The following is a 16,136-nucleotide window of genomic DNA, read 5'->3' on the forward strand; positions in this document are numbered from 1 at the left end:
CAGCATTTTCATACCCATGGCATTGAGGACCTCCTCCCCTCCAGCGTTAACTGCCCATTGCCAAGTTTAACTAGCAAGTAGGCTATTATGTACTGCCAATGACCAGTTCCTCAGGGATTAATACTTAATTACAGTGCAAATAAAAACAGTACAACGAATTGCACTCTAATTGTAACAGCGTTGCTGGAGGCCAGGCATCCTGCATCTTGGAAACAGGTATTGGAAACAGCATTATAACTGCACTTGAATGGAACTGAGGACCAGGTTGTGGTGTGTTATGGAAGTGGGGAAGTCTTTTAAAGAAGAGTACTATCATAAAGTACAGCTAATCACTGACTGTAAGATTATTTCTACAGCTCTTGCACATCAAGCTTCCTACCAATTTTAGTGGGAGGTTGTACAAATACAGATGGCGGGACCTAACAAAATACATTTTAAACTGAATGAACACGATCAAAATTAATTATGATGGAAAATGTCTTTTTTTAATGAACAACTCAGGACTTCTTTTTGTATCAGACATTTAGTTTTACCCTAAAGTGACATAACTTTTGATGTTAGATTGTCCTCTTTTAGCTGTGATATACAAAGCATAACGTATGGTCTAAACATATGCCATAGCGCATGCAGCAGTATTAAACAAAACAAACAGTTAAGCCAAAGCTCATAAGTCAGTTAACACTTAGAAAGTTGACTGACTTCTCAGCACTGTTTTGCAATGCTTTTTATCATCTTTTATGTGCTTTATGTACCTGTTGAGGTTGATCTCGACGGGTCCTGCTCTTCCTTCTGGGGCCAAGGTTATAACTATTGTTCCACACTGATGAGCAATGTCCACATAAACATAGCCAAAGCCCGTTAAGAACACAATCTAGTGGAGAGAGTTAGAAACACATGGAATGCTACTGAAATTACTATTTTTAATGTCATAATTTGAATCAATGCTATTAAATGCCCTCTGGTTGAGATGATCTACTCGAATCATGATACTGTTCAGAAAAAACAGAAACAGTTTTCAATACTTCAGAAAATAACAGCTCTGATACTTAAAGTATTTCAGTTGTACAGCAAGATGAAATTTGCACCTCATCCTTAAACTGTATAACTGAATACATTCTAATAAGAAACAACTTCTCCAGAAATAAGCAACATGTGCTGGGGAGGGGGGAAGTTATATGAGAAGAATAAATAGGAAATTTTGATTTGTGATTTTGGATTAAGGAGAAGGGCATATTCCTGGAGCTCTGCAAAATCCCACCTTCTCCTCTGGAAAACAAACCCTAAATTAACATTATGTTGCTATGGCCTAGCTCAGAGCCAGTTAGATGAATGGCTGATAGGATGATCCAAAACATATGAAGACTAAAAAATAAGTAACATTTTGGATTCATGAAGAATTGCTTAACAACTCAACACTGAACACATTTTTAAGCCATCTATACTGGTTTGGTGAGAACACCTTCACAAGGAAGGTGCTGCCACAAAGAAATAGCAAAAGTCTACTGGAATGTGTAAAATGTCTAAAAAGGCAGGAAAATGGGAACTTGACAACAGGTTTGTGTCTTGCTTACAAATGTGCAAACTTTCATGCTGAACAAATTGTCCTTAGGAATAAATATTCTACTTAAATAAATGATGTATTGTTTTTGGAGCTTAATTCTGCAATATTTCTGTGCAGGTTTTGCGTTTTTCAAGAATATAAAAGATTAAGGCTTTTCAGGTTTGGAAAACTCACAGCGGTCCTTGTTTTCTTGTTGCGCTACTACCAACACAATTGTTTACTAGATTGTAATGACAGAAGCTGTAATTTAAAGGAATGCAAGCTCAAGAAATAACACAAAGATAATGGGCTAGCACAGGTAAAATAAACAGTTGTTTGTCTTGAAGAATCCTTACTGCTATTAACAAGTCACCAGAAGGAAAAGCACTTGGAAGTTTAGTAGGATCAGCACTTTAAGTGATTCTCATTACACTATTTATAGTGTACAGAGTGTACACGTACAGATAATTAAATTTTCTCATCAAATTATGTCCTATTCTTCTGAGAATTACATATAAGAGAATTTCTAATTTTGATATGTCAGTTTTAATCCTTTGCTGATCTGAAAGAGATTTGCAATCCTGCATGATGGAATTGGATAAAGAAGGACATTTACTGAATTTTCAGTACACCCTCATTGTTCTAAAAAAACCCTAACTGACCTTAAAGATCTGTAATTTTAATTCTAATTTCGGGTAATTCTGATGATAAATACTTTAATTTTAGTAAATAAAACTTTCTTTCTAATAGAATAAGAAGTACTTATCTGTGACTAGGTAGAAAGAGTAAAAATTACTTAAGATCCTCTAAATCCCAGTTATTTCACAATCTGAACCCAGTTGTATGTGAAGCTATTAGCATATTCCTCATTTATTTATACTTAGAGTTTTCTAAGAGAGAGACTGACTGAGAAATCCTGGGGAAATTCTCTACGTGTAAACCCTAAAACTTCAATAACAGAAGGCTGCACTTTTTATTTGGGGAGTTCTTCAAGTAGACAATGATCCCCAAATGTTGTCTTAGCATCTGATTCCTTCTAGGAGCCAGATACTTATAAAGAAGCCTGGTCTGGCATAACATTAATGACTGAAATTTGAAACCTTGCGCTGCCTGACTGGCTTGCTGAATGAAACTGAACTACTTGCTATATAACATAACACTCAATAATCAAGAGCATTTTGTGATTGGTCCCCAGGGAAAACATCTGAAACTAGTATTTCTTTCAAAGAGCCAAGCAGTTTATGTTGATTCCATGTAAACTAATGACTTCAAAGATGGAAAAAATTCCCATCAAAAAGAATTACTCCAGTCAAGGAAGTTTTCATTTACCTCAAAACAGGAGAAAAATAACAGAAGAAAAGAAAAGGGGTTTTTTGTTTGGTTTTAGAAAGACATGCATAGCTTCTGTGAAGCCATAGAGGGAGAATGACAGTGAAAATTCCTACAAGATGTAAAGATAAAAATCCTGTGGTAAATTGTGTTACCAAACTGAAGGATTTTCCTGGATCCTCTGGGATTCTTTGCTTACAGGGGCCAGAAATTTTCAGGGCTGATTTTTCCGTGGAACACCAGGTTGATTAATAAGAAGTGAAAAAACTCAGCACTAAAAACCCGTATTTTTGATCTGTATTTTTTAAGAACAGCCACTGAAGAAGGTAATCTGTATTCTAAAACTTCCACAGGAAGGGGCTTAGGAAGAAGAACTCCCAAGACTTAAATAAAAAAGAACCCCAAACCAGGAAGACAACCAGGTCAGGAAGACAACCATTTATGCTGTGAACTAGGAAATAGTTTATAATGATTTACTTGTGTTCCTTGATTGTTGATGTCCACAATATCACTCCATTCATTTACTAATTCATCGGACGACATCACTTTCAGAAGAATGCTGGGCAGCAAATCTCTTGTTTTGCAATCTGGATAGCTGGAGACTTGATGGTAAAGTTCATGATGAACCGAACATTGAGCTGGAACCTTTCTACAATAAACTTCAAACTTTGGTGTATCTGAAATTTTATAAAATATACAAGATTAGGGCTTTCTAAAACCCATATTAAATCAAAATTCGCCTGTGCTTACACAAACGAGGAAGTTTCTGTCTGAAATATTACTAATAAATAAAAACATTACTTTTCTATTGGTTGGAATTTTATGTGTTTGGGTTTTCTTCCTTTTCTGTTTTATGTCATTATGATTTACATAAATCATGTTCCACTGATCATTACATTAACACACTGTAACTGGAATTTTGGCAGTATGTTTTGTGTAACATTTGCAAATCTGAGATTTAAATGTTCCATGGGACTGAACCGATGTCAACAAAACTCCACTACCTACTAGTCTCCTACAGCCAAGTCACCTTGACAGCTGGAACCAGGGAGACCAAAAAGCCTGGAGCCTGTAAGTTCATACTCCTGACCTCACAATCAGCTCCAATAGCTTCCAGGCTTCAGTATCTTCCAGAGGCTCTCACTTTGAGACAGACCTTTATGAGGGCATCAAGGTCTTGTAACCAAAAGACATATTGAACTCAACTTTGTATTAGAGATACAGTAAAATAATGTATACTACAACAGTGCACTGTTTTTCATTACTGCATACTACCTACCTTTGAAGTTCTCTTTTACAAGCAGTGGAACGGAGCACCTATTGTGAATAATTATACGAGGACTAGGATCTTCTGTAAGTGTTAGGTACGTCACGCCAAGATGCTCTTGATAAGTCAGTGCTATAGCTCTAAAACAGAAGCAGATATATTTGATTATGCGTGTTTTGGATTAAATCTTTACATACTATTACTCTGGGCAATTAAAAACATTCAAAACTAGCACCAGTTAGGTTCTTTATGATCAAGTTCCAATTCCACAGATATTTATATACATTTAGGCAAGCACATACCTCCACTGAGTATTATATTTAAACACAGGAACACGTGGAAATGGCACGAAAAACAACATTAGAGAAGAAATCACTTCATAGAGACCACTCATGAGTTAAATTGAGCATGTGTGTTTGCAAGATGAGAGCCCTAGCCAACAGAGATTTATATTAAATTAAAAACATGAGATTGTAGGCCCAAATTTTCAACATAAATCTTTAAAATTTTCCAGAAGAATTTGCACGCATACTTCTCTGATACACATGAAAGGTATTTTTAACAAATACATAAATTTGTAACTGACTGCTCCCCTGGAACGATCCACAATGCCATCACCCTTTCAAATGTTAATGTTATGGATCCTCACTACATAAATTTCCAAAATTAAAATAAATTAATTGAGTTCTATTCATTAGCTACATAAAATGCCTTCACACATAAACACAAATTCTTTTTTTTTTCTTGTGCAAATTTGTTAGCTATTTCTAAAAAACTTCATCTCATTGTGATTTCAAAAATCCAAACAGTCTGAAATTTTGATTAGGAACTTGAGATCCTCTATGCCTGTCTCTGAATTATAAGGAATTCTTTCCTGGTTCTTTGCATTTTACATTTTTTTTTAATCTGAAGTCCACGTGAGAATCTTTAGTTTCCACAATGACACCCTCTTAGACTCTGCAGAGGAACCGTATGAGGGTCTGGAGGGTGTCATGCACTTCAAGCAAGAGAAAGATCGCATGGCTGGTAATATATACTGATGTAGCTTCTCTAATTTCAGCAGATTGTTTCTTGTTTATACCAGCATAAGCATGAATAGATTCAGATATCAGGTCTGAGAATTAAAGCTGGCCATACCTGAGAAGTCATTGGACTGTTATTTTTAACTAGCTGGATGCATTTGTTTGTAAGTGGAGTGCACATTTGGATATTTCAAGCTTTAAAACTTGGAAATCTTTCCTTGTTGCAGCCTTAAAATAGTTTCATCCCTTTTTTGGCTTTCCTATTTATCATCTTATTATTCTTACTAAAATATATTTTTACCTTTTATAAACAAACCCTAAATTTTTGTATTGTATTATTTTACACTGTCTTCGAACTCTTAAATTGTTACTCACAAATTAAAAAAGACCATAATCTCGAATATAAACTTTTAAAGCTCTTATTTTGTATGCATGTAAAAAAATAGCAGCTCATACATTATAAAAATTGTACAACTTGTACATGGTCATAACATTAAACCATTTATAATAAAAGCATCGAAACCATCAAAAGATAACAATTTTTAAATTAAAGTAAGACTTGCCTTTACATATGGGGGGCATGTGTTACTCTGACTTTTGTATTAATCGCTTATGGTTTGTTACTAGCTGAGGCTTTATGGCAACAATTCATGATTGTTCAAGCGTACGGTACCTGGTACAAAATCCACTTTCACCACAAACCCCTGTGGGCACCGCCACACTCTGTCTAGGAAACTCCTGTTTAATGACAGCCGGTAGGCTCCACAGCTCGCCACTGCCCGCGCAGCCGCCTGGACTGAAGCTCAGCAGCACGCGCTTTTCAGTGAGGGGCTCCCCCGCCGCTAAGGGACCGGTGTCTGACATCAGGTCCCAGCAGGGCACAGCGTTCAGCATCTCGCTGGGTGGTGCCCCGGCTGGGCTGACGCTGAACACCGTACTGTCTGGTGAGTGGAAGTCCTGGAAAGGAAAAAGGATGGGGGTAGCACAACATGGTGACTCCTAACTGAAAGTTTATTCACGTCGATCTTGCACAGAACAGTCTCAAGTAGCAAACTGACCACAACTAACTAAAGGTTGTGCTAAGTCCATCGCATTGAAAGCCATTTGGCCAAATTCTGTCTCCAGGTATATTTATGCAACTAACTGAGCACAGTTATCTACAGTCCACACTCAGTTGCACAACATAACTACCAAAACCATCAGTTACATTACTGTAACATAACTGTGAGAAGAAAACCCATTTATAGATATAAAACTAAGAATAGATTTTAGCCTCAACATTCTTCCAGTTCCCCATCCCATAAGACTGCCACAAAATGCGCGATGCGCAAATGTAGATATCGACGGGAAGAGAACTAATGCAGAAGGAAAACAATACAGAAATAGGGGACTTAAAAAATTTGTTTATCTGCCAGCTCCTCTAGCAAGTTGAGCCCTGAGAATTCTTTCCACATATTTTACTATTAATGTAATCTTCAATAAATATGTATAAATGGTTGATTAAAATATATTGACCATGCATACATTTTGGTTCCTGTAAGCTAGTCCTTAAATATACTGTGCAATTATTAGGAAACTGATATTCACGATTTGATGCAGTTCACTGAAATACATAAACTCTGGGCATGTCTCTAGTTCTGCAGCATTGTTCAGACAACTGGAATCTTCCCAAAAGGATAACAAAAAGTTTTCAGCCTGCCAGGCCAATATACCTCTTTTACACGCGAACTCAGTAAAAATTCTAAGAACAATTTCAACAGCTACTACGGATTATGCTGCCTATTTTACAGAAATGGCCATTAGTGCCTGAACAGATGGAGAACAGGCAGAACTAATTCTGCAATGTGCAAGAATCTCCTGCTTTGCACAGATTTCTGATCACAGTTAATTACTGGAGTTGAATTTACTACCCAGGATTCTGTATTTTAAATTAAAATGATATAAAATACTTTATCGTTATTATGTATAAAAATTTCTGTTCAAGCTCTGCTATCTGCAGCTGAGACCATACAAATCTAAACACCCATGTACCGCAGATGACAAACAACAGCAGAATCGCGAGTGCTTTACCTCTTCTCCTGAATGTGGTTTGGAAATAGAAAGCTGTGGCCTATAATAGATTTGGTATGAGGTATCATTGATTATTGTTGTCTTATCTTCTATCTGCAGAATTTGTATACCTTGTCGAACCATCGAAGAAACGCAGAATTGACACAACTGTAAGATAATAAAAATGATGATGTCACACACAAAACCACAAAAGGTATTGAAATACAGTGACAGAACTGCCATTTTCTTTTCAACTGTGGAAATCCTGTCTATAGTCATGCACTTCGTAACTGGAGCCACATCACATATTTTTGAAGTTGCATCTGTCAATGTTTTCCGAACAAGATTGAGAATTCATTAATTCTTTTTCCAGGAGATACTGTATTATCTTGATGAGTGGGGTAGAACATTTTTTGGCAATCTAATTTTTTAAATTATGCTTCATACACTGTTTATTCTCTCATTGTTTTACATGTATTAACATAATTAGGGAGGAGCTTTCACACTGCATACATTTGATTACTTTCATCTGCTACGTGACTTCGTTTTTAAATGATAAAGTTATAAATCATGATAATTTTCTTCTAACCTTTTGATGACCTGGAAAAGCACCAAGTTTTATTTCAGCTTCAACAAAACCTTCTTCGTCCAATGTTACCACTTCTCCATTATCGGCATCCTTCCATTTCGGGGAAGTCACATTATGAACCAGTTTAATTGCCACTGATTTGTGCACAGTATTAGTGTTTGCCCAGTATATTCCAACCTGAAAAGCTTCCTGCAAGTGAAAAATGACCATTTATCACTTGTTGACAATTCGATACACTTCTATTAGAGTTAAATGTAGTTTCCAGTAGGAAGTCCATATCATTTCCTTCCTTTCTCTCTCTGATTCTTTCTATGTGGTACAAGGATAGATGAAACCACAATGTGGATACGGAACTGATCCTTCATGGTGGAATCAAGACCATAGTCTGCACGGAGACGTGTTAACAGGCAGACCTTTTGTTTATTAACAGACATACAGAGGGGAAAAAAAGATGGCAAAATGAACAGGAAGTATCAGATTGTCCAATTGGAATTAACAAGATGCTGTGTCAAATTATTTTAATTCTTTCAAAAATAAAGAATATTGGGGTCATAATAAAAAAGCATGCGCGTGGCCAAGCTAAGGTATGTGAGAAGATCCACTACACAAAACTCTGAATTCAGGAAGGCAGACATCTCAAAGAATCTTCCTCTTTTGTAATTTACCCTATGTCATTATCACACCTTTCTTGACAGCATATGAGCTATGAAACAACTCAACCTAAAACACTCTCAAACCAAACATTCCTTGCAGGCTGTGACCTTTGCTACTGTGGTCAACACAATTCCCAAGTGACAGGCTGGCACAGCAGGGGCCAAAGTCTATATTTGGCCTTTATAGCAATTTTCTTGGGCTGCTACCTTATGCCCATGTTGAGGATTCATTGGCTGAGTTGGGAGGAAGGAGAGAAGTCTGCTGAATCAGATGGCAGGCAGGTCTTCTTCCTACAGCATCTTACTGTCAGTTTTTAACCATGTATCTTTAAGACATGCTGTTCTTCAAACATTGCTATCAAGTATGTTCCTCTACCCAACCGACATGTTGTTCTTCAAACATTGCTATCAAGTATGTTCCTCTACCCAACTGGTGGCTCAGTCAGCGTGGAAAATTTCAATTGTTATTTCTACTCCTCATCATATGACTAACAGACACAGTGACTGGGAAGCGGGAATCATCTGGATTAATAACCGTTCTTCAGAATCAGAATGTGTAGCACAACTATGCCTGTTAACGTGAATGGCAAAGTTACCTTGAAATTGGGAGGTATAATTACTTTCCCAGTAGGTACTTGAAGAACGATCTTCTCTCCTTCAAACAGCCAGAGGTCCCACTTGGACTGATTGATAAGCAAAGCCCAGGGCAGGAGCTCTATCAGCAGAGTTTTAACACATGGTTTCCACACCGACAGCTTTACCCGCATTGGGCTATCCCATTGGGAGAGTTGTTCATTGCTGTTCAACAACAAATAAACAAAAAGAAATAGTCAAAGGAATAATGAATGCACGATTACAAAATATAAGGCGTCATTTTCAGAAGTTTGCAAGGCTTTTCTGGTTTTGAAATAGAAAAAATATCTTGTCTTGCCTTATCATTCTGGAAAACACTGAGATGCTGTCAGACAGATCTAGCCACATATAGGCTATAAAGACATATTTTTAACTGCATAAGCTCGACCTAAATTTAGCCAATTAAAGAAACGCTGTAACAGAATTACCATTATCCTTCAGAACTAAACCTGTGACTTTTGTAGTCATAAAATCACATTTCCTTTTTTTTTCCCAGCAACTCCTCCTACAGCAACTCCACGTTTCTGCACTGAAACAAACAGTTACTGAACAAACAACAGCCTCCAGAGCTGCAGTAAAGATGGTGCATTCACAAAAAAAATACTTCAATTCTTTTAATCCTTGCTGATGCAATCTTCTCAGTGTAATCAAGGGCAGCCCCTAGCCTGACCTCAATTTTTTCCCACCTGCAACAGATTCTGCAGCTTACATGCAGGAATCATGTAATTACTGAAAAATATTCGATGTCAATCACATATAGTCTTCCTGGACGTGATTTCAGTTCATTTGAAAAGGCAATGCAACAACCATGAAGAAGGTTTAGCAAAGAATTACCTGTCTGAATCCTTCCTATTATATGGCCATGCAGGCTGGGGAGGATTAGCGGTGCCATAGAACTCGGACAGTATTTGGTTGACATTGCCACCTGGATGGGATTTAGTCGCTATCTGTTTAATTAGCGCGGTTGAGATAGGGACCGCGCACTCTGATGGATCATCTTCCTCCCTGTCAATGAAAGCAGATTCAGTCACTTACACAACAAGATCAAGTATTAGTAGCGCTAACATTTTCTTTAATGAAGCTTTCCAAGAGTACTCTGCAGAGCAATGCTCTCAAGGTAATCATGGATGAATCAAGTTATGATGCCTAACAAGTTCCTGAGCATTTATCTGACATGCGTGAATTTGTTACGACACTGTAATGACCTTTGTGTCTGAGACCTTAGAAACCCTTCAGTATTCTCAAAAAACATTTCAAGATCATTTAGGGATTTATTTTTCAAAACACAAAAATGTGGGCTGCCTATGCAAACAAATACCAATATGCTTAGGATAGTTATATCAAATTTAATATTTCCTATCATATAATTTCAGGCCACATATGCTTGTTCTGTTATATCTCCTCTGGATATGCCCTATTCTTGGAAAAAATGCACCAGAAGTTAAAGTGTAAGTTATTCCTTCTTTTCCATACAAATGAACCATTTTGAAGGAAAGCGAGTATTTCACCTGGCTTGAAACGTCAGGTGGTGCGTAAGATCGGGTTCTATATTTTGCAGTTCTTTCTCCTGTCCTTTTCCTGGAGTCACTTGTGTTTCATTCAGTCCCAGACTTCTTTTCTCTAAATGTATGATAATTGGGTCCGGAAGATGGCTCCTTACAATGAAAAGAGGGCTGAAAACAATCTAAAAAAAAGGAAAGAATATACCAACTTAAGGCTAATTTTACTCCAGTATTACAACTGTTGAAACAAGACATTAATTAATCTTTAAAGTGGGTCATTCTGCCCCTATTATATGATATGTAAGGCATAAGCATTTAGATTTCAGAGACATTAAATATACTTACTAATCGCTGCTGCACATGAGAGTTGGGCTCTAAAGTCAAAATTGTGCACCACACATATGTAATTGAACTCTTTGAAGATGGTACCTGTATGCAGAGATATCAGCAGCATTACACTAGAATTATTTCAGAATGATAACGTTCAACATTTCAACATATCAAATAGAAGTCTAAACACAAAGTCCCCAGTTTTCTCAGACGTTTTTTATGCTATATTCCATACAACTACTTCTAGTCATACCTGAATAACAGTGCTGTGTTCTGTATGTTTAGAACTTAGACATACATCTTGGGACCAGTCTTCATCTCCTGTCGCTTTCACACTCAGCTCGGTGAGCTCATTGTTTTCTAGGACATATGAAGGCAACTTCTGCTTGGCTGCAAGGCAGTTCATGTGTTCTTTAACAACAGCCTGTCCATCCTGACTAATGTAATGCTGAACCACTTTCAGTTCAATACTTTCGGAAAGGTAACTACAGACTGTCTGTCTTCCGCAGATTAGGATCTAAAACACACAAAAATATGCAGTTCATATATAAACGACTGTGAAAAAGAAAGGTAAAAATTGAATTATAGAGTGAAAACCTGTACAAGAATAACCTCCCTATTTTAGGTTTTCCTAAGCACTGCTGAAGGCAGTGAACAGTAAAACATTATTTTTATTGGCCAAATGTATGTGCAATTTCATAGAAATGTAGGCATTAAACCGCTTGAAATATTGTTAAGGCAATATCTGGGCTTGAAAGAAACATGTAATATATCCACTTTTGTTCCCAGTGAACTCAGCAGTACTGCCTGCGGCTGACATAGCTCTGGTTTGGATTTTGAGAATACTGTGATGGTCCTTGAATGCTGAGCCCTTTCTGAGCAGACACAGTGATATGCTTCAGAAGAAAGGTTTCTAGTGACACCTCACATCCCCATCACAACCCAGAGATCCAGACCTTTCAGTATGTTTGCTGTTTTAAAGCTTATAATTCCATTAAATGGCTGTACCATATTTCTGTATTTAATTGCACCCCCCTAGAAAAAGAGCAAATTAGAGTTGTTGCTGTCCGTCATAGATGTATTGTTTATCATAGAACATATATCTGACTTCCTCTAAGCTATACCAAGGAACAGCATTCCATGTGTATCCCTGCTACAACCATCTTCATTTGCTTTTCATCAATGAGGGCGCACATGATAGCCACAACCTACCAAGCAAAATCTCAGCAGGGCTCTCAGTGACGCCAGGCACTGTTCTTGTCTGATCAGCTGTTATTTCTGTTGCGCAACATACGGCGCTCTGCCATATCCATGAGCTGAACATGTCCACCACATGCTCTGGCTTCTGCCAACGCAGGCAGTGTTATTACAGATCTCTTTACAAAGATTGTATGTGAAAAGTTACTGCACAGCAGCCCATTTTCAAATGTTAATTTGGTCATTGCTTTTTTCTCTTTTAACAATACAAAGGCCTGAAGTACAACCCAAAATAAGATATGAGCAGTTTCTTTAAAAAAAAGAATAAATTCTGCTTCTCAAGAGCTTAAAACATTCAAGACATTGTGTAACTTAGCACTGTCAGAATTCACAAACCACGCAAAGGGATGTTTACTGGAACATGTCAAATAATGTGTCGCGGTAATTGAGTTTTTAAATGTAAAAACTCATGAAAATGCCCCCAGAAGACTGTTATACTTGTTTTTTTGCATATCCCAGTAGAAGAGAATAAATAATAAGGTGACTAATCCGTGAACAGATAAGAGTTTAAATTACTTATGTTATTTTTTCCAAACTGGATCAAAAACTTACTTGCTTTTGCACTCCACTGAGCTGCTGAACCTTGATAATAAGTGATGCTGTCCGGCCTTTGTACTGAATGGTACGAATAAAGGTCCCTGTATTGTCCACACTAAATGGTTCAGACCACCGCCAGTTCCCCCAGCCTTCAATACAGATGTGTAACAGCTGGAAAGAAAGCAATTACTACTTCAATACATAACTGTGAAAAAAAAAAAAAAGCCTTGCAGCAGGATAGGAATTCCCATGACAGAGAAATGTTCTCAGTTTTAAAACTCAGCAATGCTAAGCACACCAGTTCTCCCAATGATCTGATCATTCAGTGATTCTGCGATTTCAGATACAAATAGAAGAATCAGCAATACCGTAAGATGGCTCTGCATCACGCATTTCTATAAATTACCTGCTTTAACAGTGTATTTAGGATGGTAAAAATCCAGCACACAACTGTTCAGAAAAAAAGGGTATGTAGACTAGAGAGTATAAAACAGGAAATAAGAGATTTTTTTTTAACTGCCCTTGAAATTCTAGAAATCCATCCTCTTTAGTACCAGCAAGGTGATACGGAATGCAGGTTCAGACCAGATTTTTGGCCTTCAGAATAAGACAGAAAATTACAAACACCCTTCCCTTCAAAATAAAGAAGGATGCAAACCTATTTGTATGTATCCTTGTACAGCTCACATACATATGTCTGTTAAATGCAGAACTTAGCATATTGCTGAGAGATGGGAAACATTTCATTTCTTACACAAATGTGGTGGCAAGTTCAAGCTTGACTGCATGAGAAGAAATTTAACTGCATAATTATACTCCCTGTGTGATTTATTCCGGAAAAGGAGTGGCTTTTTTCCAGTTTAACTTAAATCACTTCCAGAGCAATATAGTCTTTCATCATTTGAAGAGCCTTTCATCCATTTACCCACCATACGCACTTACCTCTATCCCATGGAGATTCTTTAAGCCAGAGTAGTGAAAATTGGTACTGTTCCATGTAGGTCAATGAAGTTACATAAATTTACGCCAGCTGAAGATCTGGCTATTTAGCTCTGTATAGATCTTTTGTGGCTGTGCAAACTTAAGAATGTGAGTTATATATAAGGGATCAAAGCAGTAAGCATTCTGGGTAAAATTTATTCTTTGCAGAGGGCCAGCATAGAGCCTAAGCATCACTTAAGTCCTTTAAAACAGTTATATAAAGGCCTTGTGGGAATTCTCTCTTGAGGGTTGAATTTCACTCTGATTTTGGACATCTGTCATTAATTAATTTAAGTAATTGAGAACAGGATCAGGCCCGAAGTTTGATTATTTACATGAGGAAAAATTGAAACTTGTAAATATTATGTTCTCCCATTATTCGTTTCCAAAAAGAGATAGCACTGACCATAGATCTGGCCAGTTGGACTTGCTGAATTGCTGGATGTTGGGGTTTTTTCATTGTTTTAAGAAACAACCGCAGCAACAACTTTCAAAGATATTACAACTCAGTAGCCTGTTTGCAATTTGTGGTATCCTCAGCACAAGTTACACGCAGAACAATAACATCCATCCAGTGGGTGGCTTTTGAATTTGCAAGAGTGATGACTGTTGCATTCAGATTCAAATTAGTTTTATGCTAGAAGCACAAAGGCTAATATGTGCCAGTGTGCACATGGGCATGCATCTGGATGTGCACATGCGTGGGCACAGCTTTATATTCAAGACGACGTTGATGGAAGCTGTGTACTAGGACACTCAAACTCATAAACAAACACGTCGCTTTGATTCTTAAGTATTCGTTACAGAAAAGGAAAAACAAAACAAGACAAAAAAAAAAATCCAACTGCAGTGGCTGGAATCGGTTCAGTTTCTTACAGAGGCAGCTGGGAATAAATCTCACCACATATGAAAACTAAGAGAAGCAAGAAAACTGTTTACTTTGGAGAGACTGGTAGCTGGAAATGACAGCCAAATAATGAGAAAAGGTACTAAGTGGTCAGTCTTAGCTAGAAAGCACACAAAATACAGTGTGCTCCAAAGATAGATGTCATATAAATGCCATAACTAATGATTAGTAATTGTATGTAGCTCCAACATTAGGATGTCTTCCACCCTGTGTAAACAGCTTTGCTCACGAGTCGAATGTTCCCAAGGAACACGCTGTCAGCTTTCCCTGAGCGGTCATTAGCTCCCAAATGCTGCCTTACTATTTTTCTTTGTAGCACAATGATTAGTCTGCATTTAACTTCCCGTTTCAGAAAGAAAAATAAAAAAGAGCTATTATCATATATTGGTAATTCCTTATTTTATAAACGTACTATTTGTATACTGGTAAATGCTACATACAAAGGGAAGAGCCTTCATACATTATTTTAAAGATATATATTTGTATTAATGACATAACAATATAAGAATTGGGTACTGCGTAAGTTTACTTTTGAGACAAGAAACTGAATTCCTCGAAAATGCAAAGGGATCTCTGGGTGTATCAGCTATTTAAATGTGAGATTTCTGGAAAACATGGCTACAAGTAATTAGCAAATGACATTAAGTGATACAGAGATATATGGCAGGAAATAAAAATTGAAGTAATTTTAGAAAATTAAGTAATCAGGTGTTAACTTTATTTTAGCAGAAAACGTCATATTAGATGGTGTTAGATACTCAACAAGGCACAGCTCTAATGTTATAAAACTGACCTAATACTACAGATTCATGGTAATTGCCATGTAACTTCCTTTCACTTATCAAGCTTTAAGTAAATTCTAAGTATTTATTAGACCATCTGCTTCAAAAAAGTTCAACTTGTATAGCTAAGTATGGGATATATATTAGGACAAAAGAGAAGTCATTGCAAAAAGCTACAAAAAATATTAAATGGACTTCAAAAGCATTCCAATAAATATAATCCAGTGATAAGTGGCAATTTATAGTTTAGAGAGAATTTAAAAGAGACTATTGTATATGTGAAGATAGGCACTCATTTGTGTAACCATTCGATTTCTGCATTTTCTGTTAGGGAACCATCAACAGATAACACAGAGTTTTTTATTTTGACTAGATTTTGCTGGCGTTCAGATTTGTAATTCTGAGCCATTATGGATTTCCGTTTTGAGAGGGAAAGAAATTGAAGAAGCTGCTGCTTCTGCTGGAGCGAATGGCTAGAAAAGCTGTATTCTTTATCACATCTCTTCACAGAATGCTTCTATACACTCCTCAAAATTGACTTATTTTCAGCTAGATGCTTGAGTGAAGGATACGATCTGAGTAAATAAAGTTAAGTGTCATATGACAAGGCATGAAGACTAAAATGGGGGATTAAAAATGAGACTAAGAATGGAGCCTGTCCAGAAAAGGCAGCATTTTCCAGCTGTATAAGTAATTTAAAGCTTGCGCCCTCAAAATGCTTAGTGATACAAATTTGATTTCTACTTTGCTTGTAGATC

At 37.0% G+C, this 16,136-nt stretch overlaps 1 protein-coding gene across 3 annotated transcripts in view; it reads right to left on the reverse strand.

Moving 5' to 3' along the window:
- Nucleotides 1-16,136, reverse strand: part of VPS13B (vacuolar protein sorting 13 homolog B) — a 480,344-nt gene that overhangs the window by 25,636 nt on the left and 438,572 nt on the right. For all 3 annotated transcript variants that reach the window (XM_054189533.1, XM_054189532.1, XM_054189535.1), the window contains exons 44-55: nt 12,724-12,879; nt 11,168-11,431; nt 10,930-11,013; nt 10,591-10,766; nt 9,917-10,087; nt 9,046-9,247; nt 7,797-7,985; nt 7,229-7,375; nt 5,832-6,115; nt 4,149-4,276; nt 3,347-3,546; nt 753-871 (exon numbers count right to left, since the gene is read on the reverse strand). In XM_054189533.1, coding sequence (XP_054045508.1) covers nt 753-871; nt 3,347-3,546; nt 4,149-4,276; nt 5,832-6,115; nt 7,229-7,375; nt 7,797-7,985; nt 9,046-9,247; nt 9,917-10,087; nt 10,591-10,766; nt 10,930-11,013; nt 11,168-11,431; nt 12,724-12,879 — 2,120 coding nt within the window. The remainder of the gene's footprint in view (nt 1-752; nt 872-3,346; nt 3,547-4,148; nt 4,277-5,831; nt 6,116-7,228; nt 7,376-7,796; nt 7,986-9,045; nt 9,248-9,916; nt 10,088-10,590; nt 10,767-10,929; nt 11,014-11,167; nt 11,432-12,723; nt 12,880-16,136) is intronic.

The sequence above is a fragment of the Rissa tridactyla genome, chromosome 2 (assembly GCF_028500815.1).
Source record: "Rissa tridactyla isolate bRisTri1 chromosome 2, bRisTri1.patW.cur.20221130, whole genome shotgun sequence".
Taxonomy (NCBI): Eukaryota; Metazoa; Chordata; class Aves; order Charadriiformes; family Laridae; genus Rissa; species Rissa tridactyla.